Genomic DNA, 26,090 nt, shown 5'->3' on the forward strand with positions numbered 1-26,090 from the left:
GTAGCTGTCTGTAGTGGTACTGTGCTAATGAGATAGGAGCAATAGCTGTCTGTAGTGGTACTTTGCTAATGAGATAGGAATAGTAGCTGTCTGTAGTGGTACTGTGCTAATGAGATAGTAGCAATAGCTATCTGTAGTGGTACTGTGCTAATGATATATGAGTAGTAGCTGTCTGTAGTGGTACTGTGCTAATGAGATAGGAGTAGTAGCTGTATGTAGTGGTACTGTGCTAATGAGATAGGAGTAGTAGCTGTCTGTAGTGGTACTGTGCTAATGAGATAGGAGTAGTAGCTGTCTGTAGTGGAACTGTGCTAATGAGATAGGAGCAATAGCTGTCTGTAGTGGTACTGTGCTAATGAGATAGGAGTAGTAGCTGTCTGTAATGGTACTGTGCTAATGAGATAGGAGTAGTAGATGTCTGTAGTGGTACTGTGCTAATGAGATAGGAGCAATAGCTATCTGTAGTGGTACTGTGCTAATGAGATAGGAGCAATAGCTATATGTAATGGTACTGTGCTAATGAGATAGGAGTAGTAGCTGTCTGTAATGGTACTGTGCTAATGAGATAGGAGCAATAGCTGTCTGTAGTGGTACTGTGCTAATGAGATAGGCGTAGTAGCTGTCTGTAGTGGTACTGTGCTAATGAGATAGGAGCAATAGCTATCTGTAATGGTACTGTGCTAATGAGATAGGAGTAGTACCTGTCTGTAGTGGTACTGTGCTAATGAGATAGGAGTAATAGCTATCTGTAGTGGTACTGTGCTAATGAGATAGGAGCAATAGCTATCTGTAATGGTACTGTGCTAATGAGATAGGAGTAGTAGCTGTCTGTAGTGGTACTGTGCTAATGAGATAGGAGTAGTAGCTGTATGTAGTGGTACTGTGCTAATTAGACAGGAGTAGTAGCTGTCTGTAATGGTACTGTGCTAATGAGATAGGAGCAATAGCTATCTGTAATGGTACTGTGCTAATGAGATAGGAGTAGTAGATGTCTGTAGTGGTACTGTGCTAATGAGATAGGAGCAATAGCTATCTGTAGTGGTACTGTGCTAATGAGATAGGAGCAATAGCTATATGTAATGGTACTGTGCTAATGAGACAGGAGTAGTAGCTGTCTGTAATGGTACTGTGCTAATGAGATAGGAGCAATAGCTGTCTGTAGTGGTACTGTGCTAATGAGATAGGCGTAGTAGCTGTCTGTAGTGGTACTGTGCTAATGAGATAGGAGCAATAGCTATCTGTAATGGTACTGTGCTAATGAGATAGGAGTAGTACCTGTCTGTAGTGGTACTGTGCTAATGAGATAGGAGTAATAGCTATCTGTAGTGGTACTGTGCTAATGAGATAGGAGCAATAGCTATCTGTAATGGTACTGTGCTAATGAGATAGGAGTAGTAGCTGTCTGTAGTGGTATTGTGCTAATGAGATAGGAGTAGTAGCTGTCTGTAGTGGTTCTGTGCTAATGAGATAGGAGCAATAGCTGTCTGTAGTGGTACTGTGCTAATGAGATAGGCGTAGTAGCTGTCTGTAGTGGTACTGTGCTAATGAGATTGGAGCAATAGCTGTCTGTAGTGGTACTGTGCTAATGAGATAGGAGTAGTAGCTGTCTGTAGTGGTACTGTGCTAATGAGATAGGAGTAGTAGCTGTCTGTAGTGGTACTGTGCTAATGAGATAGGAGAAGTAGCTGTCTGTAGTGGTACTGTGCTAATGAGATAGGAGTAGTACCTGTCTGTAGGTACTGTGCTAATGAGATAGGAGTAGTAGCTGTCTAATGGTACTGTGCTAATGAGAGAGAAGTAGTAGCTGTATGTAGTGGTACTGTGCTAATGCGATAGGAGCAATAGCTATCTGTAGTGGTACTGTGCTAATGATATAGGAGTAGTAGCTGTCTGTAGTGGTACTGTGCTAATGGGATAGGAGCAATAGCTATCTGTAGTGGTACTGTGCTAATGATATAGGAGTAGTAGCTGTCTGTAGTGGTACTGTGCTAATGAGATAGGAGCAATAGCTGTCTGTAGTGGTACAGTGCTAATGAGATAGGCGTAGTAGCTGTCTGTAGTGGTACTGTGCTAATGAGATTGGAGCAATAGCTGTCTGTAGTGGTACTGTGCTAATGAGATAGGAGTAGTAGCTGTCTGTAGTGGTACTGTGCTAATGAGATAGGAGTAGTAGCTGTCTGTAGTGGTACTGTGCTAATGAGATAGGAGTAGTAGCTGTCTGTAGTGGTACTGTGCTAATGAGATAGGAGTAGTACCTGTCTGTAGGTACTGTGCTAATGAGATAGGAGTAGTAGCTGTCTAATGGTACTGTGCTAATGAGATAGGAGTAGTAGCTGTATGTAGTGGTACTGTGCTAATGCGATAGGAGCAATAGCTATCTGTAGTGGTACTGTGCTAATGATATAGGAGTAGTAGCTGTCTGTAGTGGTACTGTGCTAATGGGATAGGAGCAATAGCTATCTGTAGTGGTACTGTGCTAATGATATAGGAGTAGTAGCTGTCTGTAGTGGTACTGTGCTAATGGGATAGGAGCAATAGCTATCTGTAGTGGAACTGTGCTAATGATATAGGAGTAGTAGCTGTCTGTAGTGGTACTGTGCTAATGAGATAGGAGTAGTTGCTGTATCTAGTGGTACTGTGCTAATTAGACAGGAGGAGTAGCTGTCTGTAATGGTACTGTGCTAATGAGATAGGATCATAGGAGCAATAGCTATCTGTAATGGTACTGTGCTAATGAGATAGGAGCAATAGCTATCTGTAGTGGTACTGTGCTAATGAGATAGGAGCAATAGCTATATGTAATGGTACTGTGCTAATGAGATAGGAGGAGTAGCTGTCTGTAGTGGTACTGTGCTTATGAGATAGGAGTAGTAGCTGTCTAATGGTACTGTGCTAATGGGATAGGAGTAGTAGCTGTCTGTAGTGGTACTGTGCTAATGGGATAGGAGTAGTAGTAGCTGTCTGTAATGGTACTGTGCTTATGAGATAGGAGTAGTAGCTGTCTAATGGTACTGTGCTAATGGGATAGGAGTAGTAGCTGTCTGTAGTGGTACTGTGCTAATGGGATAGGAGTAGTAGCTGTCTGTAGTGGTACTGTGCTAATGGGATAGGAGTAGTAGTAGCTGTCTGTAGTGGTACTGTGCTAATGGGATAGGAGTAGTAGTAGCTGTCTGTAATGGTACTGTGCTAATGGGATAGGAGTAGTAGCTGTCTAATGGTACTGTGCTTATGAGATAGGAGTAGTAGCTGTCTGTAATGGTACTGTGCTTATGAGATAGGAGTAGTAGCTGTCTGTAGTGGTACTGTGCTAATGAGATAGGAGCAATAGCTGTCTGTAGTGGTACTGTGCTAATGGGATAGGAGTAGTAGCTGTCTGTAATGGTACTGTGCTTATGAGATAGGAGTAGTAGCTGTATGTAGTGGTACTGTGCTAATGGGATAGGAGCAATAGCTATCTGTAGTGGTACTGTGCTAATGAGATAGGAGTAGTAGTAGCTGTCTGTAATGGTACTGTGCTAATGAGATAGGAGTAGTAGCTGTCTAATGGTACTGTGCTTATGAGATAGGAGTAGTAGCTATCTGTAGTGGTACTGTGCTAATGAGATAGGAGTAGTAGCTGTCTGTAGTGGTACTGTGCTAATGCGATAGGAGCAATAGCTATCTGTAGTGGTACTGTGCTAATGAGATAGGAGTAGTAGCTGTCTGTAGTGGTACTGTGCTAATGAGATAGGAGTAGTAGCTGTCTGTAGTGGTACTGTGCTAATGCGATAGGAGCAATAGCTATCTGTAGTGGTACTGTGCTAATGAGATAGGAGTAGTAGCTGTATGTAGTGGTACTGTGCTAATGAGATAGGAGTAGTAGCTGTCTGTAATGGTACTGTGCTAATGAGATAGGAGTAGTAGATGTCTGTAGTGGTACTGTGCTAATGAGATAGGAGCAATAGCTATCTGTAGTGGTACTGTGCTAATGAGATAGGAGCAATAGCTATATGTAATGGTACTGTGCTAATGAGATAGGAGTAGTAGCTGTCTGTAATGGTACTGTGCTAATGAGATAGGAGCAATAGCTGTCTGTAGTGGTACTGTGCTAATGAGATAGGCGTAGTAGCTGTCTGTAGTGGTACTGTGCTAATGAGATAGGAGCAATAGCTATCTGTAATGGTACTGTGCTAATGAGATAGGAGTAGTACCTGTCTGTAGTGGTACTGTGCTAATGAGATAGGAGTAATAGCTATCTGTAGTGGTACTGTGCTAATGAGATAGGAGCAATAGCTATCTGTAATGGTACTGTGCTAATGAGATAGGAGTAGTAGCTGTCTGTAGTGGTACTGTGCTAATGAGATAGGAGTAGTAGCTGTATGTAGTGGTACTGTGCTAATTAGACAGGAGTAGTAGCTGTCTGTAATGGTACTGTGCTAATGAGATAGGAGCAATAGCTATCTGTAATGGTACTGTGCTAATGAGATAGGAGTAGTAGATGTCTGTAGTGGTACTGTGCTAATGAGATAGGAGCAATAGCTATCTGTAGTGGTACTGTGCTAATGAGATAGGAGCAATAGCTATATGTAATGGTACTGTGCTAATGAGACAGGAGTAGTAGCTGTCTGTAATGGTACTGTGCTAATGAGATAGGAGCAATAGCTGTCTGTAGTGGTACTGTGCTAATGAGATAGGCGTAGTAGCTGTCTGTAGTGGTACTGTGCTAATGAGATAGGAGCAATAGCTATCTGTAATGGTACTGTGCTAATGAGATAGGAGTAGTACCTGTCTGTAGTGGTACTGTGCTAATGAGATAGGAGTAATAGCTATCTGTAGTGGTACTGTGCTAATGAGATAGGAGCAATAGCTATCTGTAATGGTACTGTGCTAATGAGATAGGAGTAGTAGCTGTCTGTAGTGGTATTGTGCTAATGAGATAGGAGTAGTAGCTGTCTGTAGTGGTTCTGTGCTAATGAGATAGGAGCAATAGCTGTCTGTAGTGGTACTGTGCTAATGAGATAGGCGTAGTAGCTGTCTGTAGTGGTACTGTGCTAATGAGATTGGAGCAATAGCTGTCTGTAGTGGTACTGTGCTAATGAGATAGGAGTAGTAGCTGTCTGTAGTGGTACTGTGCTAATGAGATAGGAGTAGTAGCTGTCTGTAGTGGTACTGTGCTAATGAGATAGGAGAAGTAGCTGTCTGTAGTGGTACTGTGCTAATGAGATAGGAGTAGTACCTGTCTGTAGGTACTGTGCTAATGAGATAGGAGTAGTAGCTGTCTAATGGTACTGTGCTAATGAGAGAGAAGTAGTAGCTGTATGTAGTGGTACTGTGCTAATGCGATAGGAGCAATAGCTATCTGTAGTGGTACTGTGCTAATGATATAGGAGTAGTAGCTGTCTGTAGTGGTACTGTGCTAATGGGATAGGAGCAATAGCTATCTGTAGTGGTACTGTGCTAATGATATAGGAGTAGTAGCTGTCTGTAGTGGTACTGTGCTAATGAGATAGGAGCAATAGCTGTCTGTAGTGGTACAGTGCTAATGAGATAGGCGTAGTAGCTGTCTGTAGTGGTACTGTGCTAATGAGATTGGAGCAATAGCTGTCTGTAGTGGTACTGTGCTAATGAGATAGGAGTAGTAGCTGTCTGTAGTGGTACTGTGCTAATGAGATAGGAGTAGTAGCTGTCTGTAGTGGTACTGTGCTAATGAGATAGGAGTAGTAGCTGTCTGTAGTGGTACTGTGCTAATGAGATAGGAGTAGTACCTGTCTGTAGGTACTGTGCTAATGAGATAGGAGTAGTAGCTGTCTAATGGTACTGTGCTAATGAGATAGGAGTAGTAGCTGTATGTAGTGGTACTGTGCTAATGCGATAGGAGCAATAGCTATCTGTAGTGGTACTGTGCTAATGATATAGGAGTAGTAGCTGTCTGTAGTGGTACTGTGCTAATGGGATAGGAGCAATAGCTATCTGTAGTGGTACTGTGCTAATGATATAGGAGTAGTAGCTGTCTGTAGTGGTACTGTGCTAATGGGATAGGAGCAATAGCTATCTGTAGTGGAACTGTGCTAATGATATAGGAGTAGTAGCTGTCTGTAGTGGTACTGTGCTAATGAGATAGGAGTAGTTGCTGTATCTAGTGGTACTGTGCTAATTAGACAGGAGGAGTAGCTGTCTGTAATGGTACTGTGCTAATGAGATAGGATCATAGGAGCAATAGCTATCTGTAATGGTACTGTGCTAATGAGATAGGAGCAATAGCTATCTGTAGTGGTACTGTGCTAATGAGATAGGAGCAATAGCTATATGTAATGGTACTGTGCTAATGAGATAGGAGGAGTAGCTGTCTGTAGTGGTACTGTGCTAATGAGATAGGAGTTGTAGCTGTCTGTAGTGGTACTGTGCTAATGAGATAGGAGTAGTAGCTGTCTGTAGTGGTACTGTGCTAATGAGATAGGAGTAGTACCTGTCTGTAGTGGTACTGTGCTAATGAGATAGGAGCAATAGCTGTCTGTAGTGGTACTGTGCTAATGAGATAGGCGTAGTAGCTGTCTGTAGTGGTACTGTGCTAATAAGATAGGAGCAATAGCTGTCTGTAGTGGTACTGTGCTAATGAGATAGGAGTAGTAGCTGTCTGTAGTGGTACTGTGCTAATGAGATAGGAGCAATAGTTGTCTGTAGTGGTACTGTGCTAATGAGATAGGAGTAGTAGTTGTCTGTAGTGGTACTGTGCTAATGAGATAGTAGCAACAGCTATCTGTAGTGGTACTGTGCTAATGATATAGGAGTATTAGCTGTCTGTAGTGGTACTGTGCTAATGAGATAGGAGTAGTAGCTGTCTGTAGTGGTACTGTGCTAATGAGATAGGAGTAGTAGCTGTCTGTAGTCGTACTGTGCTAATGAGATAGGAGCAATAGCTATCTGTAATGGTACTGTGCTAATGAGATAGGAGTAGTAGATGTCTGTAGTGGTACTGTGCTAATGAGATAGGAGCAATAGCTATCTGTAGTGGTACTGTGCTAATGAGATAGGAGCAATAGCTATATGTAATGGTACTGTGCTAATGAGACAGGAGTAGTAGCTGTCTGTAATGGTACTGTGCTAATGAGATAGGAGCAATAGCTGTCTGTAGTGGTACTGTGCTAATGAGATAGGCGTAGTAGCTGTCTGTAGTGGTACTGTGCTAATGAGATAGGAGCAATAGCTATCTGTAATGGTACTGTGCTAATGAGATAGGAGTAGTAGCTGTCTGTAGTGGTACTGTGCTAATGAGATAGGAGTAGTAGCTGTCTGTAGTGGTACTGTGCTAATGAGATAGGAGCAATAGCTGTCTGTAGTGGTACTGTGCTAATGAGATAGGCGTAGTAGCTGTCTGTAGTGGTACTGTGCTAATGAGATTGGAGCAATAGCTGTCTGTAGTGGTACTGTGCTAATGAGATAGGAGGAGTAGCTGTCTGTAGTGGTACTGTGCAAATGAGATAGGAGGAGTAGCTGTCTGTAGTGGTACTGTGCAAATGAGATAGGAGTTGTAGCTGTCTGTAGTGGTACTGTGCTAATGAGATAGGAGTAGTAGCTGTCTGTAGTGGTACTGTGCTAATGAGATAGGAGTAGTACCTGTCTGTAGTGGTACTGTGCTAATGAGATAGGAGCAATAGCTGTCTGTAGTGGTACTGTGCTAATGAGATAGGCGTAGTAGCTGTCTGTAGTGGTACTGTGCTAATGAGATAGGAGCAATAGCTGTCTGTAGTGGTACTGTGCTAATGAGATAGGAGTAGTAGCTGTCTGTAGTGGTACTGTGCTAATGAGATAGGAGCAATAGTTGTCTGTAGTGGTACTGTGCTAATGAGATAGGAGTAGTAGTGTCTGTAGTGGTACTGTGCTAATGAGATAGTAGCAACAGCTATCTGTAGTGGTACTGTGCTAATGATATAGGAGAAGTAGCTCTCTGTAGTGGTACTGTGCTAATGAGATAGGAGTAGTAGCTGTCTGTAGTGGTAGTGTGCTAATGAGATAGGAGTAGTAGCTGTCTGTAGTGGTACTGTGCTAATTAGATAGGAGCAATAGCTGTCTGTAGTGGTACTTTGCTAATGAGATAGGAATAGTAGCTGTCTGTAGTGGTACTGTGCTAATGAGATAGTAGCAATAGCTATCTGTAGTGGTACTGTGCTAATGATATATGAGTAGTAGCTGTCTGTAGTGGTACTGTGCTAATGAGATAGGAGCAATAGCTGTCTGTAGTGGTACTTTGCTAATGAGATAGGAATAGTAGCTGTCTGTAGTGGTACTGTGCTAATGAGATAGTAGCAATAGCTATCTGTAGTGGTACTGTGCTAATGATATATGAGTAGTAGCTGTCTGTAGTGGTACTGTGCTAATGAGATAGGAGTAGTAGCTGTATGTAGTGGTACTGTGCTAATGAGATAGGAGTAGTAGCTGTCTGTAGTGGTACTGTGCTAATGAGATAGGAGTAGTAGCTGTCTGTAGTGGAACTGTGCTAATGAGATAGGAGCAATAGCTGTCTGTAGTGGTACTGTGCTAATGAGATAGGAGTAGTAGCTGTCTGTAATGGTACTGTGCTAATGAGATAGGAGTAGTAGATGTCTGTAGTGGTACTGTGCTAATGAGATAGGAGCAATAGCTATCTGTAGTGGTACTGTGCTAATGAGATAGGAGCAATAGCTATATGTAATGGTACTGTGCTAATGAGATAGGAGTAGTAGCTGTCTGTAATGGTACTGTGCTAATGAGATAGGAGCAATAGCTGTCTGTAGTGGTACTGTGCTAATGAGATAGGCGTAGTAGCTGTCTGTAGTGGTACTGTGCTAATGAGATAGGAGCAATAGCTATCTGTAATGGTACTGTGCTAATGAGATAGGAGTAGTACCTGTCTGTAGTGGTACTGTGCTAATGAGATAGGAGTAATAGCTATCTGTAGTGGTACTGTGCTAATGAGATAGGAGCAATAGCTATCTGTAATGGTACTGTGCTAATGAGATAGGAGTAGTAGCTGTCTGTAGTGGTACTGTGCTAATGAGATAGGAGTAGTAGCTGTATGTAGTGGTACTGTGCTAATTAGACAGGAGTAGTAGCTGTCTGTAATGGTACTGTGCTAATGAGATAGGAGCAATAGCTATCTGTAATGGTACTGTGCTAATGAGATAGGAGTAGTAGATGTCTGTAGTGGTACTGTGCTAATGAGATAGGAGCAATAGCTATCTGTAGTGGTACTGTGCTAATGAGATAGGAGCAATAGCTATATGTAATGGTACTGTGCTAATGAGACAGGAGTAGTAGCTGTCTGTAATGGTACTGTGCTAATGAGATAGGAGCAATAGCTGTCTGTAGTGGTACTGTGCTAATGAGATAGGCGTAGTAGCTGTCTGTAGTGGTACTGTGCTAATGAGATAGGAGCAATAGCTATCTGTAATGGTACTGTGCTAATGAGATAGGAGTAGTACCTGTCTGTAGTGGTACTGTGCTAATGAGATAGGAGTAATAGCTATCTGTAGTGGTACTGTGCTAATGAGATAGGAGCAATAGCTATCTGTAATGGTACTGTGCTAATGAGATAGGAGTAGTAGCTGTCTGTAGTGGTATTGTGCTAATGAGATAGGAGTAGTAGCTGTCTGTAGTGGTTCTGTGCTAATGAGATAGGAGCAATAGCTGTCTGTAGTGGTACTGTGCTAATGAGATAGGCGTAGTAGCTGTCTGTAGTGGTACTGTGCTAATGAGATTGGAGCAATAGCTGTCTGTAGTGGTACTGTGCTAATGAGATAGGAGTAGTAGCTGTCTGTAGTGGTACTGTGCTAATGAGATAGGAGTAGTAGCTGTCTGTAGTGGTACTGTGCTAATGAGATAGGAGAAGTAGCTGTCTGTAGTGGTACTGTGCTAATGAGATAGGAGTAGTACCTGTCTGTAGGTACTGTGCTAATGAGATAGGAGTAGTAGCTGTCTAATGGTACTGTGCTAATGAGAGAGAAGTAGTAGCTGTATGTAGTGGTACTGTGCTAATGCGATAGGAGCAATAGCTATCTGTAGTGGTACTGTGCTAATGATATAGGAGTAGTAGCTGTCTGTAGTGGTACTGTGCTAATGGGATAGGAGCAATAGCTATCTGTAGTGGTACTGTGCTAATGATATAGGAGTAGTAGCTGTCTGTAGTGGTACTGTGCTAATGAGATAGGAGCAATAGCTGTCTGTAGTGGTACAGTGCTAATGAGATAGGCGTAGTAGCTGTCTGTAGTGGTACTGTGCTAATGAGATTGGAGCAATAGCTGTCTGTAGTGGTACTGTGCTAATGAGATAGGAGTAGTAGCTGTCTGTAGTGGTACTGTGCTAATGAGATAGGAGTAGTAGCTGTCTGTAGTGGTACTGTGCTAATGAGATAGGAGTAGTAGCTGTCTGTAGTGGTACTGTGCTAATGAGATAGGAGTAGTACCTGTCTGTAGGTACTGTGCTAATGAGATAGGAGTAGTAGCTGTCTAATGGTACTGTGCTAATGAGATAGGAGTAGTAGCTGTATGTAGTGGTACTGTGCTAATGCGATAGGAGCAATAGCTATCTGTAGTGGTACTGTGCTAATGATATAGGAGTAGTAGCTGTCTGTAGTGGTACTGTGCTAATGGGATAGGAGCAATAGCTATCTGTAGTGGTACTGTGCTAATGATATAGGAGTAGTAGCTGTCTGTAGTGGTACTGTGCTAATGGGATAGGAGCAATAGCTATCTGTAGTGGAACTGTGCTAATGATATAGGAGTAGTAGCTGTCTGTAGTGGTACTGTGCTAATGAGATAGGAGTAGTTGCTGTATCTAGTGGTACTGTGCTAATTAGACAGGAGGAGTAGCTGTCTGTAATGGTACTGTGCTAATGAGATAGGATCATAGGAGCAATAGCTATCTGTAATGGTACTGTGCTAATGAGATAGGAGCAATAGCTATCTGTAGTGGTACTGTGCTAATGAGATAGGAGCAATAGCTATATGTAATGGTACTGTGCTAATGAGATAGGAGGAGTAGCTGTCTGTAGTGGTACTGTGCTAATGAGATAGGAGTTGTAGCTGTCTGTAGTGGTACTGTGCTAATGAGATAGGAGTAGTAGCTGTCTGTAGTGGTACTGTGCTAATGAGATAGGAGTAGTACCTGTCTGTAGTGGTACTGTGCTAATGAGATAGGAGCAATAGCTGTCTGTAGTGGTACTGTGCTAATGAGATAGGCGTAGTAGCTGTCTGTAGTGGTACTGTGCTAATAAGATAGGAGCAATAGCTGTCTGTAGTGGTACTGTGCTAATGAGATAGGAGTAGTAGCTGTCTGTAGTGGTACTGTGCTAATGAGATAGGAGCAATAGTTGTCTGTAGTGGTACTGTGCTAATGAGATAGGAGTAGTAGTTGTCTGTAGTGGTACTGTGCTAATGAGATAGTAGCAACAGCTATCTGTAGTGGTACTGTGCTAATGATATAGGAGTATTAGCTGTCTGTAGTGGTACTGTGCTAATGAGATAGGAGTAGTAGCTGTCTGTAGTGGTACTGTGCTAATGAGATAGGAGTAGTAGCTGTCTGTAGTCGTACTGTGCTAATGAGATAGGAGCAATAGCTATCTGTAATGGTACTGTGCTAATGAGATAGGAGTAGTAGATGTCTGTAGTGGTACTGTGCTAATGAGATAGGAGCAATAGCTATCTGTAGTGGTACTGTGCTAATGAGATAGGAGCAATAGCTATATGTAATGGTACTGTGCTAATGAGACAGGAGTAGTAGCTGTCTGTAATGGTACTGTGCTAATGAGATAGGAGCAATAGCTGTCTGTAGTGGTACTGTGCTAATGAGATAGGCGTAGTAGCTGTCTGTAGTGGTACTGTGCTAATGAGATAGGAGCAATAGCTATCTGTAATGGTACTGTGCTAATGAGATAGGAGTAGTAGCTGTCTGTAGTGGTACTGTGCTAATGAGATAGGAGTAGTAGCTGTCTGTAGTGGTACTGTGCTAATGAGATAGGAGCAATAGCTGTCTGTAGTGGTACTGTGCTAATGAGATAGGCGTAGTAGCTGTCTGTAGTGGTACTGTGCTAATGAGATTGGAGCAATAGCTGTCTGTAGTGGTACTGTGCTAATGAGATAGGAGGAGTAGCTGTCTGTAGTGGTACTGTGCAAATGAGATAGGAGGAGTAACTGTCTGTAGTGGTACTGTGCAAATGAGATAGGAGTTGTAGCTGTCTGTAGTGGTACTGTGCTAATGAGATAGGAGTAGTAGCTGTCTGTAGTGGTACTGTGCTAATGAGATAGGAGTAGTACCTGTCTGTAGTGGTACTGTGCTAATGAGATAGGAGCAATAGCTGTCTGTAGTGGTACTGTGCTAATGAGATAGGCGTAGTAGCTGTCTGTAGTGGTACTGTGCTAATGAGATAGGAGCAATAGCTGTCTGTAGTGGTACTGTGCTAATGAGATAGGAGTAGTAGCTGTCTGTAGTGGTACTGTGCTAATGAGATAGGAGCAATAGTTGTCTGTAGTGGTACTGTGCTAATGAGATAGGAGTAGTAGTGTCTGTAGTGGTACTGTGCTAATGAGATAGTAGCAACAGCTATCTGTAGTGGTACTGTGCTAATGATATAGGAGAAGTAGCTCTCTGTAGTGGTACTGTGCTAATGAGATAGGAGTAGTAGCTGTCTGTAGTGGTAGTGTGCTAATGAGATAGGAGTAGTAGCTGTCTGTAGTGGTACTGTGCTAATGAGATAGGAGCAATAGCTGTCTGTAGTGGTACTTTGCTAATGAGATAGGAATAGTAGCTGTCTGTAGTGGTACTGTGCTAATGAGATAGTAGCAATAGCTATCTGTAGTGGTACTGTGCTAATGATATATGAGTAGTAGCTGTCTGTAGTGGTACTGTGCTAATGAGATAGGAGCAATAGCTGTCTGTAGTGGTACTTTGCTAATGAGATAGGAATAGTAGCTGTCTGTAGTGGTACTGTGCTAATGAGATAGTAGCAATAGCTATCTGTAGTGGTACTGTGCTAATGATATATGAGTAGTAGCTGTCTGTAGTGGTACTGTGCTAATGAGATAGGAGTAGTAGCTGTATGTAGTGGTACTGTGCTAATGAGATAGGAGTAGTAGCTGTCTGTAGTGGTACTGTGCTAATGAGATAGGAGTAGTAGCTGTCTGTAGTGGAACTGTGCTAATGAGATAGGAGCAATAGCTGTCTGTAGTGGTACTGTGCTAATGAGATAGGAGTAGTAGCTGTCTGTAGTGGTACTGTGCTAATGAGATAGGAGTAGTAGCTGGCTGTAGTGGTACTGTGCTAATGATATAGGAGTAGTAGCTGTCTGTAGTGGTACTGTGCTAATGAGATAGGAGTAGTAGCTGTCTGTAGTGGTACTGTGCTAATGAGATAGGAGTAGTAGCTGGCTGTAGTGGTACTGTGCTAATGATATAGGAGTAGTAGCTGTCTGTAGTGGTACTGTGCTAATGAGATAGGAGTAGTAGCTGTCTGTAGTGGTACTGTGCTAATGAGATAGGAGTAGTAGCTGGCTGTAGTGGTACTGTGCTAATGATATAGGAGTAGTAGCTGTCTGTAGTGGTATTGTGCTGCAATACTCTTAACAGAGTTGCAAAGGAAGGTTAATGTAACACTTATACCCCTTTCAGACATAGCCAAAAACCAGGGATTTTGCTGGGGTACCCTGAAAATACCCCGGGCCTGCTTGTGTCTGAAACGATCAGACCCCGGTTGATAGCTCCTGACCCTGCAATCGACTAGGGTTATTCCCGGGATCTGCAATGCAGGTCTGTGCCTTGGCTTATATCTGAATGGTGTAACACAGTTTTTTTTTTGACCCGGGTCACACAGAGAAGGAGCTGATTCGCTGTTCTGGGTTTTATTCATAAGTCATAGTGACACACCATATTCTGCTGATGTACTCTCATTTTGAAGGTAGTTACCTACATTGAGATATCCTTAATGGACCATCCCTCTCTAAAGAGGCATTTACATTTTAGCTATTTCTATCTCTTGTGCTTGCTTAGGGCTTCCTCAGTATTGCTTTCTTTCTTAATTTCGATGATTTATGATTATTGCGAAACATGTTCCCTACCACTGTGCATCTTGGGATACAAAATAATCACCACCCTGTTTGCATGACCTCATTTCTGTGAGCCTAAAAAGCATCCCCTTTAAATGACTTCACATTGAATACCAGGGCAAAGATGACTTATGTGTAAAAGGGTCGACCCAGGAAAAACCTGGGTCTGCTGATTAGTGTGAAAGGGGTTCTCCGAGCTGGGACCCGTTACATCCACATAGAAACCCCAGGTCAGAGCCTTGTATTTGCCAGGGTTTATGTCTGAAAGAGACATTAAATAAGAATTTACTCACCGGTAATTCTATTTCTCGTAGTCCGTAGTGGATGCTGGGAACTCCGTAAGGACCATGGGGAATAGACAGGCTCCGCAGGAGACTGGGCACTCTAAAAGAAAGATTAGGTACTATCTGGTGTGCACTGGCTCCTCCCTCTATGCCCCTCCTCCAGACCTCAGTTAAGGAAACTGTGCCCGTTAGAGCTGACACAACAAGGAAAGGATTTGGAATCCAGGGTAAGACTCATACCAGCCACACCAATCACACTGTACAACTTGTGATAACCATACCCAGTTAACAGTATGAACAACAACTGAGCCTCAGTAACAGATGGCTCATAACAATAACCCTTTAGTTAAGCAATAACTATATACATGTATTGCAGAGAGTCCGCACTTGGGACGGGCGCCCAGCATCCACTACGGACTACGAGAAATAGAATTACCGGTGAGTAAATTCTTATTTTCTCTGACGTCCTAGTGGATGCTGGGAACTCCGTAAGGACCATGGGGATTATACCAAAGCTCCCAAACGGGCGGGAGAGTGCGGATGACTCTGCAGCACCGAATGAGCAAAGGCAAGGTCCTCCTCAGCCAGGGTATCAAACTTGTAGAACTTAGCAAATGTGTTTGAACCCGACCAAGTAGCAGCTCGGCAAAGCTGTAAAGCCGAGACCCCTCGGGCAGCTGCCCAAGAAGAGCCCACCTTCCTTGTGGAATGGGCTTTTACTGATTTAGGATGCGGTAACCCTGCCGCAGAATGAGCTTGCTGAATCGTGTTACAGATCCAGCGCGCAATAGTTTGCTTTGAAGCCGGAGCACCCAGTTTGTTGGGTGCATGCAGGATAAACAGCGAGTCAGTTTTCCTGACTCCAGCCGTCCTGGCTACATAGATTATCAAAGCCCTGACTACGTCCAGCAACTTGGAAGCCTCCAAGTCCCGAGTAGCCGCAGGCACCACAATAGGTTGGTTCAAATGAAACGCTGATACCACCTTTGGGAGAAATTGGGGACGAGTCCTCAATTCTGCCCTGTCCATATGGAAGATCAGATACGGGCTTTTACATGACAAAGCCGCCAATTCTGACACACGCCGTCGCCTAGCTGAAGCCAAGGCCAACAGCATGACCACCTTCCACGTGAGATACTTTAGCTCCACGGTCTTAAGTGGCTCAAACCAGTGTGATTTCAGGAAATCCAACACAACGTTAAGATCCCAAGGTGCCACTGGAGGCACAAAAGGGGGCTGAATATGCAGCACTCCCTTAACAAACGTCTGAACTTCAGGCAGTGAAGCCAGTTCTTTTTGAAAGAAAATAGATAGGGACGAAATCTGGACCTTTATGGGTCCTAATTTTAGGCCCATAGTCACTCCTGACTGTGGGAAGTGCAGGAATCGACCCAGCTGGAATTCCTCTGTAGGGGCCTTCCTGGCCTCACACCAAGCAACATATTTTCGCCATATACGGTGATAATGTTTTGCTGTCACGTCTTTCCTAGCCTTTATCAGCGTAGGAATAACTTCATCCGGAATGCCCTTTTCCGCTAGGATCCGGCGTTCAACCGCCATGCCGTCAAACGCAGCCGCGGTAAGTCTTGGAACAGACAGGGCCCCTGCTGTAACAGGTCCTGTCTGAGAGGCAGAGGCCATGGGTCCTCTGAGATCATTTCTTGTAGTTCTGAGTACCAAGTTCTTCTTGGCCAATCCGGAACGATGAGTATAGTTCTTACTCCTCTCTTTCTTACTATCCTCAGTACCTTCGGTATGAGAGGAAGAAGAGGGAACACATAAACCGACTGGTACACCCACGGTGTCACTAGTGCGTCCACAGCTATCGCCTGAGGGTCCCGTGACCTGGCACAATATTTTTTTAGCTTTTTGTTGAGGCGGGACGCCATCATGTCCACCTGTGGCAGTTCCCAACGATTTACAATCTGTGTGAAGACTTCTTGATGAAGTCCCCACTCTCCCGGGTGGAGGTCGTGCCTGCTGAGGAAGTCTGCTTCCCAGTTGTCCACTCCCGGAATGAACACTGCTGACAGTGCTAGCACGTGATTCTCCGCCCATCGAAGAATCCTTGTGGCTTCTGCCATTGCCATCCTGCTTCTTGTGCCGACCTGGCGGTTTACATGGGCGACCGCCGTGATGTTGTCTGACTGAATCAGTACAGATTGGTTTTGAAGCAGGGGCTCTGCTTGACTCAGGGCGTTGTAGATGGCCCTTAGTTCCAATATATTTATGTGTAGGGAAGTCTCCAGACTTGACCACTGTCCTTGGAAGTTTCTTCCCTGAGTGACTGCCCCCCCATCCTCGGAGGCTTGCATCCGTGGTCACCAGGATCCAGTCCTGTATGCCGAACCTGCGTCCCTCGAGAAGATGAGCACTCTGCAGCCACCACAGCAGAGACACCCTGGCCCTTGGGGACAGGGTGATCAACCGATGCATCTGAAGATGCGATCCGGACCATTTGTCCAACAGATCCCACTGAAAGATCTTTGCATGGAACCTGCCGAAGGGAATTGCTTCGTAAGAAGCCACCATCTTTCCCAGGACTCGCGTGCAGTGATGCACCGACACCTGTTTTGGTTTCAGGAGGTCCCTGACCAGAGATGACAATTCCTGGGCCTTCTCCTCCGGGAGAAACACCTTCTTCTGTTCTGTGTCCAGAATCATTCCCAGGAAAAGCAGACACGTCGTAGGGATCAGCTGCGACTTTGGGATATTCAGAATCCAGCCGTGCTTTTGCAACACTTCCTGAGAGAGTGCTACGCTGACCAACAACTGCTCTTTGGACCTCGCCTTTATGAGGAGATCGTCCAAGTACAGGATAATTATAACTCCCTTTCTTCGAAGGAGTATCATCATTTCGGCCATTACCTTGGTAAATATTCTCGGAGCCGTGGAGAGACCAAACGGCAACGTTTGGAATTAGTAATGACAGTTCTGTACCACAAACCTGAGGTACTCCTGGTGAGGTGTGAAAATGGGGACATGCAAGTAAGCGTCCTTGATGTCCAGCGACACCATAAAATCCCCCTCTTCCAGGCTTGCAATAACCGCCCTGAGCGATTCCATTTTGAACTTGAACTTCTTTATATAAGTGTTCAAGGATTTTAAATTCAGGATGGGTCGCACCGAACCGTCCGGTTTCGGTACCACAAACATTGTGGAATAGTAACCCCTGCCCTGTTGAAGGATGGGGACCTTGATTATCACATGCTGGAGGTACAGCTTGTGAATTTCCGCCAGTACTACCTCCCTTTCCCTGGGAGCAGCTGGCAAGGCTGATTTGAGGTAACGGCGAGGGGGAGTCGCCTCGAACTCCAGCTTGTATCCCTGAGATACAATTTGTACAGCCCATAGATCCACTTGTGAGCGAACCTACTGGTTGCTGAAGTTTCGGAGACGCGCCCCCACCGCACCTGGCTCCGCCTGTGGAGCCCCAACGTCATGCGGTGGACTTAGTGGAAGCAGGGGAGGATTTTTGTTCCTGGGAACTGGCTGCCTGGTGCAGCTTCTTTCCTCTACCCTTGCCTCTGGCCAGAAAGGATGCTCCTCTGACCCGCTTGCCTTTCTGAGGCCGAAAGGACTGCATTTGATAATACGGTGCTTTCTTAGGCTGTGAGGGAACCTGAAGTAAAAAAGTCGACTTCCTAGCAGTTGCTGTGGATACGAGGTCCGAGAGACCATCCCCAAATAATTCCTCACCCTTATAAGGCAAAACCTCCATGTGTTTTTTAGAATCAGCATTACCTGTCCACTGCCGAGTCCATAATACTCTCCTGGCAGAAATGGACATTGCATTAATTCTAGATGCCAGCAGGCAAATGTCCCTCTGTGCATCCCGCATATATAAGACGACGTCTTTTATATGTTCGATGGTTAGCAAAATAGTATCCCTGTCGAGGGAATCAATGTTGTCTGACAGGGTATCAGTCCATGCTGCTGCAGCACTACACATCCAGGCTGAAGCAATAGCCGGTCTCAGTAGAGTACCAGAGTGTGTATACACAGACTTCAGGATAGCTTCCTGCTTTCTATCCGCAGGATCCTTTAGGGCGTATCCTGAGACGGCAGTGCCACCCTTTTAGATAAGCGTGTTAGCGCCTTGTCCACCCTAGGGGATGTTTCCCAACGTAACCTATCCGTTGGCGGGAAAGGGTACGCCATCAGTAACCTCTTAGAAATCACTAGTTTCTTATCAGGTGAACTCCATGCTTCTGCACACAAATCATTTAATTCATCAGATGGGGGAAAAGTCACTGGCTGCTTTTTCTCCCCAAACATAATACCCCTTTTGGTGGTAACCGGGTTAATATCAGAAATGTGCAATACATCTTTCATTGCAGTAATCATGCATCGGATGGCTTTTGTAGACTGTACATTTGTCTCATCCTCATCTACACTGGAGTCAGACTCCGTGTCAACATCTGTGTCTACCATCAGAGCTAGCGGGCGTTTATGAGCCCCTGACGGCTTCTAAGTCGCCTGGGCAGGCGCGGGCTGAGACCCCGGCTGTCCCAAGGCTGCTGCGTCATCGAACCTTTTATGTAAGGAGTTGACACTGTCGGTTAAGACCTTCCACATATCCATCCAATCAGGTGTCGGCCTCGTCGGGGGCGACACCACATGTATCTGCCCCTGCTCCGCCTCCACGTAACCCTCCTCATCAAACATGTCGACACAGCCGTACCGACACACCGCACACACACAGGGAATGCTCAGACTGAGGACAGGACCCCACAAAGTCCTTTGGGGAGACAGAGAGAGAGTATGCCAGCACACACCACAGCGCTATATAACACAGGGATTTACACTGCTAATAAGTGATTTTCCCAATAGCTGCTTTCTGTATCGATTTGCGCTAAATTTATGTGCCCCCCTCTCTTTTTAACCCGTCTTGTACCTGGATACTGCAGGGGAGAGCCTGGGGAGCGTGCTTCCAGCGGAGCTGTGAAGGGAAAATGGCGCTGGTGTGCTGAGGAAGAAGGCCCCGCCCCCTCAGCGGCGGGCTTCTGTCCCGCGTTTTCTTTAACTTAATGGCGGGGGTTTTTACACATATACAGTTAACTGACTGTATTATGTGTATATTTAGCCAAAAGGTAATATAATTGCTGCCCAGGGCGCCGCCCCCCCCCCCCCCCCCCCCCCCCAGCGCCCTGCACCCTGGAGTGACCGGAGTGTGTGGTGTGCTGTGGGAGCAATGGCGCACAGCTGCAGTGCTGTGCGCTACCTTAATGAAGACCGGAGTCTTCTGCCGCCGATTTCATCTCCTTCTTCTGTCTTCTGGCTCTGCAAGGGGGACGGCGGCGCGGCTCCGGGAACGGACGATCGAGGACAGGCCCTGTGTTCGAACCCTATGGAGCTAATGGTGTCCAGTAGCCTAAGAAGCACAAGCTAACTGCACGCAGGTAGGTTTGCTTCTCTCCCCTCAGTCCCACGTAGCAGTGTCTGTTGCCAGCAGATCTCACTGAAAATAAAAAAAACTAACAAATACTTTCTTTCTAGCAAGCTCAGGAGAGCCCACTAGGAGCACCCAGCTCTGGCCGGGCACAGATTCTAACTGAGGTCTGGAGGAGGGGCATAGAGGGAGGAGCCAGTGCACACCAGATAGTACCTAATCTTTCTTTTAGAGTGCCCAGTCTCCTGCGGAGCCCGTCTATTCCCCATGGTCCTTACGGAGTTCCCAGCATCCACTAGGACGTCAGAGAAATGTATTTTTCCATCATGGTTCATATCTCAATATTTCAATTTTTGGGGTAGTCTGTTGTCCATTAAATAATAGCAGTTCCAGAATAGGGAAATTTAGGTATGTCAGCTGCGGGACTTCCCCTTTTGTTTGTACAGGGTGTAATAGTGAGTATTATAAACAAGCATGGGTTACAAGTGTTTGCATTTGGATGTAGGCTTGAACTATGGGGGTAATTCCAAGTTGATCGCAGCAAGAAATTTTTTAGCAGTTGGGCAAAACCATGTGCACTGCAGAGGGGGCAGATATAACATTTGCAGAGAGAGTTAGATTTGGGTGGGTTATTTTGTTTCTGTGCAGGGTAAATACTGGCTGCTTTATTTTTATACTGCAATTTAGATTGCAGATTGAACTCACCACACCCAAATCTATCTCTCTCTGCACATGTTATATCTGCCCCCCTGCACTGCACATGGTTTTGCCCAACTGCTAAAAAATTTCCTGCTGCGATCAACTTGGAATTAGCCCCTATGTGAGGAGAAAAAATGCAATCATTATTTTCCACTATAAGAACAGAAAAAGCTCCTGTGTGACAGGTTACAAATAACAAAGGGATCTCAATATGAAATCTATATTTTAGTACAGCACTGAGGATAAGAAGATCAGAGGGCTGAATAGGCTCAAAGAGAATTAAACTCCAAAAGGATTATGCTTAATTCAGAATGAGCCTGGGAACCAAGGGTTAAGCACCTGTTGGCCAGGAGTACGTCTCTGTTCCCTGGCGCAAGTTAGGTGGCTGCAGGATAGAGCAGTGTTTCCCAACCTCAGTCCTCAAGGTACACTAACAGTCCAGGTTTTCAGGATATCCATGCTTGAGCACAGATGGTGCTCCATTGTCTAGCCAGTAGCCCACAATTGTAAGAGGACAGACAGTTAATGCTTCTGTTGGGTGCCATGGGCCGAATTCAGAACTGATCGCAGCAGCAAATTTGTTAGCTAATGGGCAAAACCATGTGCACTGCAGGTGGGGCAGATATAACATGTGCAGAGAGAGTTAGATTTGGGTGGGTTATTTTGTTTCTGTGCAGGGTAAATACTGGCTGCTTTATTTTTACACTGTAATTTAGATTTCAGTTTAAACACACCACACCCAAATCTAACTCTCTCTGCACGTTATATCTGCCCCCTGCAGTGCACATAGGGGGTCATTCCGAGTTGTTCGCTCGCAAGCTGCTTTTAGCAGCTTTGCACACGCTAAGCCGCCGCCTACTGGGAGTGAATCTTAGCTTATCAAAATTGCGAACGAAAGATTAGCAGAATTGCGAATAGACACTTCTTAGCAGTTTCTGAGTAGCTCCAGACTTACTCGGCATCTGCGATCAGTTCAGTCAGTTTCGTTCCTGGTTTGACGTCACAAACACACCCAGCGTTCGCCCAGACACTCCTCCGTTTCTCCAGCCACTCCCGCGTTTTTCCCAGAAACGGTAGCGTTTTTTCGCACACACCCATAAAACGGCCAGTTTCCGCCCAGAAACACCCACTTCCTGTCAATCACACTACGATCACCAGAACGAAGAAAAAACCTCGTAATGCCGTGAGTAAAATACCTAACTGCATAGCAAATTTACTTGGCGCAGTCGCACTGCGGACATTGCGCATGCGCATTAGCGACTAATCGCTCCGTTGCGAGAAAAAAATAACGAGCGAACAACTCGGAATGACCCCCATAGTTTTGCCCATTAGCTAACAAATTTGCTGTTGCAATCAGATCTGAATTAGGCCCTATATTGTAGGCCTAGGTACTGTAGACTGCAGGTGCAGCATCCTTTGTGGTGCTTTTAGTGCAACTGAATGATGAAGGGCTTGGTTTGTTTACAGAACAACTGTTTAGAGGGATGGTTTTGGCTGCTTAGTGTTTGTTAAAAATTAGGCTTAGTACATAGACCCCCTTAGTAGTTTGTTCTGATGGTGGGCTGCAGTTACAATTGGGAACCTTGCTCTGTTGGTAAAGCATGGCAAACACTAACCATTTTAGCATAAACCTTATTTGAGTTCTGTTGGAGTATATTTGTTATTAATAATACCACTAGTAAGGGGGTTACAGATATTTATGGAGTATATATGTTGGAGCGGATTCACGTTTTGGATGACAAAGCTATGAAGGGGTGTGTGGTATAACTCCTTTATGTAGCAAATGTTGGTTTTTGAATCACATCTGGCCCCTTGGTCTGTTTTGCTTGTGCACTAGTCTGCCACCAGTTTTGTAGGTTTCATTTTAAGAATAAATCAATGAATCAGATAAAACATTATTATTCACCAAACCTGAGTCTCCAAGTTTTTGCTGTCATGATGAATTGAAGTTTCAAGCTGTTAGGGATTTTATATTACTCAGAACACAGGCCCTCATTCCGAGTTGATCGCTCGCAAGGCGAATTTAGCAGAGTTGCTCACGCTAAGCCTACGCCTACTGGGAGTGTATCTTAGCTTCTTAAAATTGCGACCGATGTATTCGCAATATTGCGATTACAAACTACTTAGCAGTTTCAGAGTAGCTTCAGACTTACTCGGCATCTGCGTTCAGTTCAGTGCTTGTCGTTCCTGGTTTGACGTCATAAACACACCCAGCGTTCGCCCAGACACTCCCCCGTTTCTCCGGCCACTCCTGCGTTTTTTCCGGAAACGGTAGCGTTTTTATCCACACGCCCCGAAAACGCTGTGTTTCCGCCCAGTAACACCCATTTCCTGTCAATCACACTACGTTCGCCAGAGCGAAGAAAAAGCCGTGAGTAAAAATACTATCTTCATTGTAAAATTACTTGGCGCAGTCGCAGTGCGAATATTGCGCATGCGTACTAAGCGGAATTTCACTGCGATGCGAAGAAAATTACCGAGCGATCAACTCGGAATGAGGGCCACAAACACATTACTGTTCGTGCAGTCATAGCAGGGAAGTTAAGTTCCCAAAGGAAATAGCAGCAGCCGATACATTAGTGACATGTGATGTGACAATCACAAATAATATGTTTGGCTGCCCCTGCTCTAGATTGAAAAATAGCTATAATTCTTTAGTAAGGGACCAACAGTTGGCTATAGCATAGAATCCATGCCTGTAAGAGCCAGGGGGGCCATATACTCACCATCTGAATTGTCCGGCACTGTGCTATGCTTTACAAAAGCCACATCTCCTCCTTCAACCAGACACCTGCAGAGACATGTGAGACAGAGTAGATTCATGAATTTGTCTGGGAAGTGTATTAGTAAACGGAAAGCTAGATCAACAGGCTCGTATCTATGGAGTCTTTACCAATGGTAGTAAACTAGGATGAAGTTTGATAATATTCCCAGGACCATTCGTTATAAGGCATGTTTCCTTCCCTAAAGAAGAGCCATTGAACATACCTAAAGGCTCCATCATAGTCCTGGTACATCTCCTGCCCGTTGGCGACACACACGTTTTGACCACTACCATCTCCTTTACACAGCTCACAGAGAGAGGGGTACAGGGATTTGTCGGCTCCTGGCACACAACTTTTAGAGAAGAAGCTGCTCACTCCTATCAGCAGAGATATAACATTCTATGAATCAGAACATGTTTTCTCATCATCAGTAGAAACAGCACAGTACAAAAGTTTCGTGGGGAAATTAAATAAAATAGACTTTCTTTGTAACTGTCCTTTGTCTAATCAGCAGCTGGTCACCCGCAGACAAAGCTAGTAGACAACCACCTTTGTCCTGAAATCAAATCTCTAGTTCACCAAGGCATCCTGGGGTTTTAGCTTTGTATAATGTTCCCTCTTTTATTGTAGGGTGAAAATCATATCACTGGGTTCTTTCCTGAAAATAGGCAATACAGTAGGTAGAAAACAAAGATTATTCTCAATTACAATGCCCCAAAATGGATTTTATTTCATGTCTAATTTTTTTCAGGAAATATCCCAGTAATGTGTATTACATTACACCTTGGGCGTTATACATTGGTCTTTATTTTTCAGCCCTGTATGGAATCACTCTTCTTTTTTAGGGTGAAAATCATTCTTACCTTTTGGAATATCACAGACCATAGCCGACATTCGTCCACTATCAATGAGGAAGCCAATGGGCACATTCCATCCCGAAGACTTCTGTAAACCTGTGTGACAAGACTTAGTGCCCTTCAGACTGTTTATGGTGATATTAGAGTTCTTCCAGACAACAGCGACAGCATAATATGAGGTCCCCACACCTGTCAATCAACATCAATGTAATTTGTCACATCATATGAATAATTTCATTCCTATCTATCTATCTATCTATCTATCTATCTATCTATCTATCTATCTATCTATCTATCTAATATCTAGATATACACAAAATATATAATATATATATGTCATTATCTCAGTAGGGGACCCAAAAATGTGGGATTTTGAATAAGGGATACTCAACCTGCATATATATATATATATATATATATAGAGAGAGAGAGAGAGAGAGAGAGAGAGAGAGTGAAGAGTCTGTATAAGGCTAAGAAAATGTAGATCTTTAAATGACATTTCATATTATCTTAAATAAAAAAAATATCCTGCAATTCAAAATCAATTTGGTTAATAAAATGTAAATAAAAGCATGTAATAAAATAAAATTCCATTAGTTTAAAATCCTATACTATATGTCAAGATGGAAATTTGAAAATTTACAGAGTAACAATAATATGAAGATGTTAACTTAAGTCCCATCAGAATTGAAAACAATTAACAGCAATTACTTTAACTGTTAGAAACTGTATTCTTTCGATAAAACATAGCTACTGTACATTTTACTATGAAATCTCAATTTGTGTAGGCTTTCCAATTCCATAAAGATTTATTGAAGCATCCTATCCAGGGGTTAAAGTGGTCCGGAACAAGGCGGAACACATTCTGCCTCTGCCGGCCCACCTTCCAGACTGCCTAATTGAAATGAGACAGCGAGTCACTCACACTGACTACGCGCCGAGTTGGCCGCCGCCATGTCTCTCCCATCGACAGACGTGGTGAGCGGACAGTGACATAGGGGAACATTTACTAAGCAGTGATAAGAGCGGAGGAGTGAGCCAGTGGAGAAGTTGCCCATGGCAACCAATCAGCACTGTAGTAACATCTATAATTTGTATACTATAAAATTATACAAAGCTGCTGACTGGTTAATGGGGCAACTTCTCCACTGGCTCACTTCTCTGCTCTTATCACTGCTTAGTAAATGTCCCCCATAGTCTAAGTGCCCCCCACCAGCAACCAGATCCCCTTTCCCTCCCGGAAGACCTAGTCGACGTCAGGGACTTGAGCGGAATTGTGGGTGGATCCAAAGGAAACTCGCGGATGTGGGATTCGGGAAGCATGAACAAAGTAAACTTACTGGTGATGGTGACTGAAAGGGATCCTACACTACTGTGGCCGTGGAACGTCCACACTGCATGGCTGGCAGGTGATGTGCACAGGAACAGGGGTGGGGCTGCTTAGTGTGGCCAGGGAAGGGTGTATGCTGCTTAATGTGATGGGTAGGAGGTTTGGGGGAATGCTGCTAATCTTGCCCAGGGAGAGGGGAGGAGGGGGTGCAATGTGTGCCCAGGGAGAGGGAGAGCTGCTAATTGTGCCCAGGGAGAGGGGGAGCTGCTAAGTATGCCAGTATGCCCGGGGAGGGGGGGGGGGGGATTGCTGCCAATTGTACCCAGGATGGGGTGCTGCTAATTGTGCCCAGGGTTGGGGGGAGCTGCTAAGTATGCCCAGAGAGGGTTTGGGAGCTGCTAAGGGTTTTCAGGGAATGGGGCATGCTGCTAATTGTGCCCAGGGATGGGGGTGAGAGCTGCTAATTGTGCCCGGGGTGGGGGGGGGGGGGTTGGGGGGTTGGGGTTGGGTGGGGGGATTGTTTGCTAAGCGTGCCCAGGGAGGGGGGGGGGGGCAGCTGTTAATTGTCCCCAGGGAAGATGAGGGTAATATTTGTGTTTATGAGAGCTTTCAGTTGGGTGGCAGTGTTCATAATTGAATGCATTGACATGGAGAATGACATCTCCAGCTGGGAATGCGGACAAGCTAACTTTAAAAAACGTATTGCTTTTAAG

General features: G+C 44.6%; 1 protein-coding gene and 1 long non-coding RNA gene across 7 annotated transcripts in view; one reads left to right on the top strand and one right to left on the bottom strand.

Moving 5' to 3' along the window:
- LOC134909477 (uncharacterized) overlaps positions 1-26,090 on the top strand; it is a 289,430-nt gene that overhangs the window by 257,518 nt on the left and 5,822 nt on the right. For all 3 annotated transcript variants that reach the window (XR_010175948.1, XR_010175949.1, XR_010175950.1), the window contains one exon: positions 24,036-24,254. This is a non-coding gene — a long non-coding RNA (uncharacterized LOC134909477). The remainder of the gene's footprint in view (positions 1-24,035; positions 24,255-26,090) is intronic.
- Positions 1-26,090, bottom strand: part of MELTF (melanotransferrin) — a 273,777-nt gene that overhangs the window by 94,025 nt on the left and 153,662 nt on the right. For all 4 annotated transcript variants that reach the window (XM_063916364.1, XM_063916366.1, XM_063916363.1 and 1 more), the window contains exons 4-6: positions 24,054-24,236; positions 23,414-23,567; positions 23,152-23,216 (exon numbers count right to left, since the gene is read on the bottom strand). In XM_063916364.1, coding sequence (XP_063772434.1) covers positions 23,152-23,216; positions 23,414-23,567; positions 24,054-24,236 — 402 coding nt within the window. The remainder of the gene's footprint in view (positions 1-23,151; positions 23,217-23,413; positions 23,568-24,053; positions 24,237-26,090) is intronic.

Source organism: Pseudophryne corroboree, chromosome 4, assembly GCF_028390025.1.
Source record: "Pseudophryne corroboree isolate aPseCor3 chromosome 4, aPseCor3.hap2, whole genome shotgun sequence".
NCBI lineage: Eukaryota > Metazoa > Chordata > Amphibia > Anura > Myobatrachidae > Pseudophryne > Pseudophryne corroboree.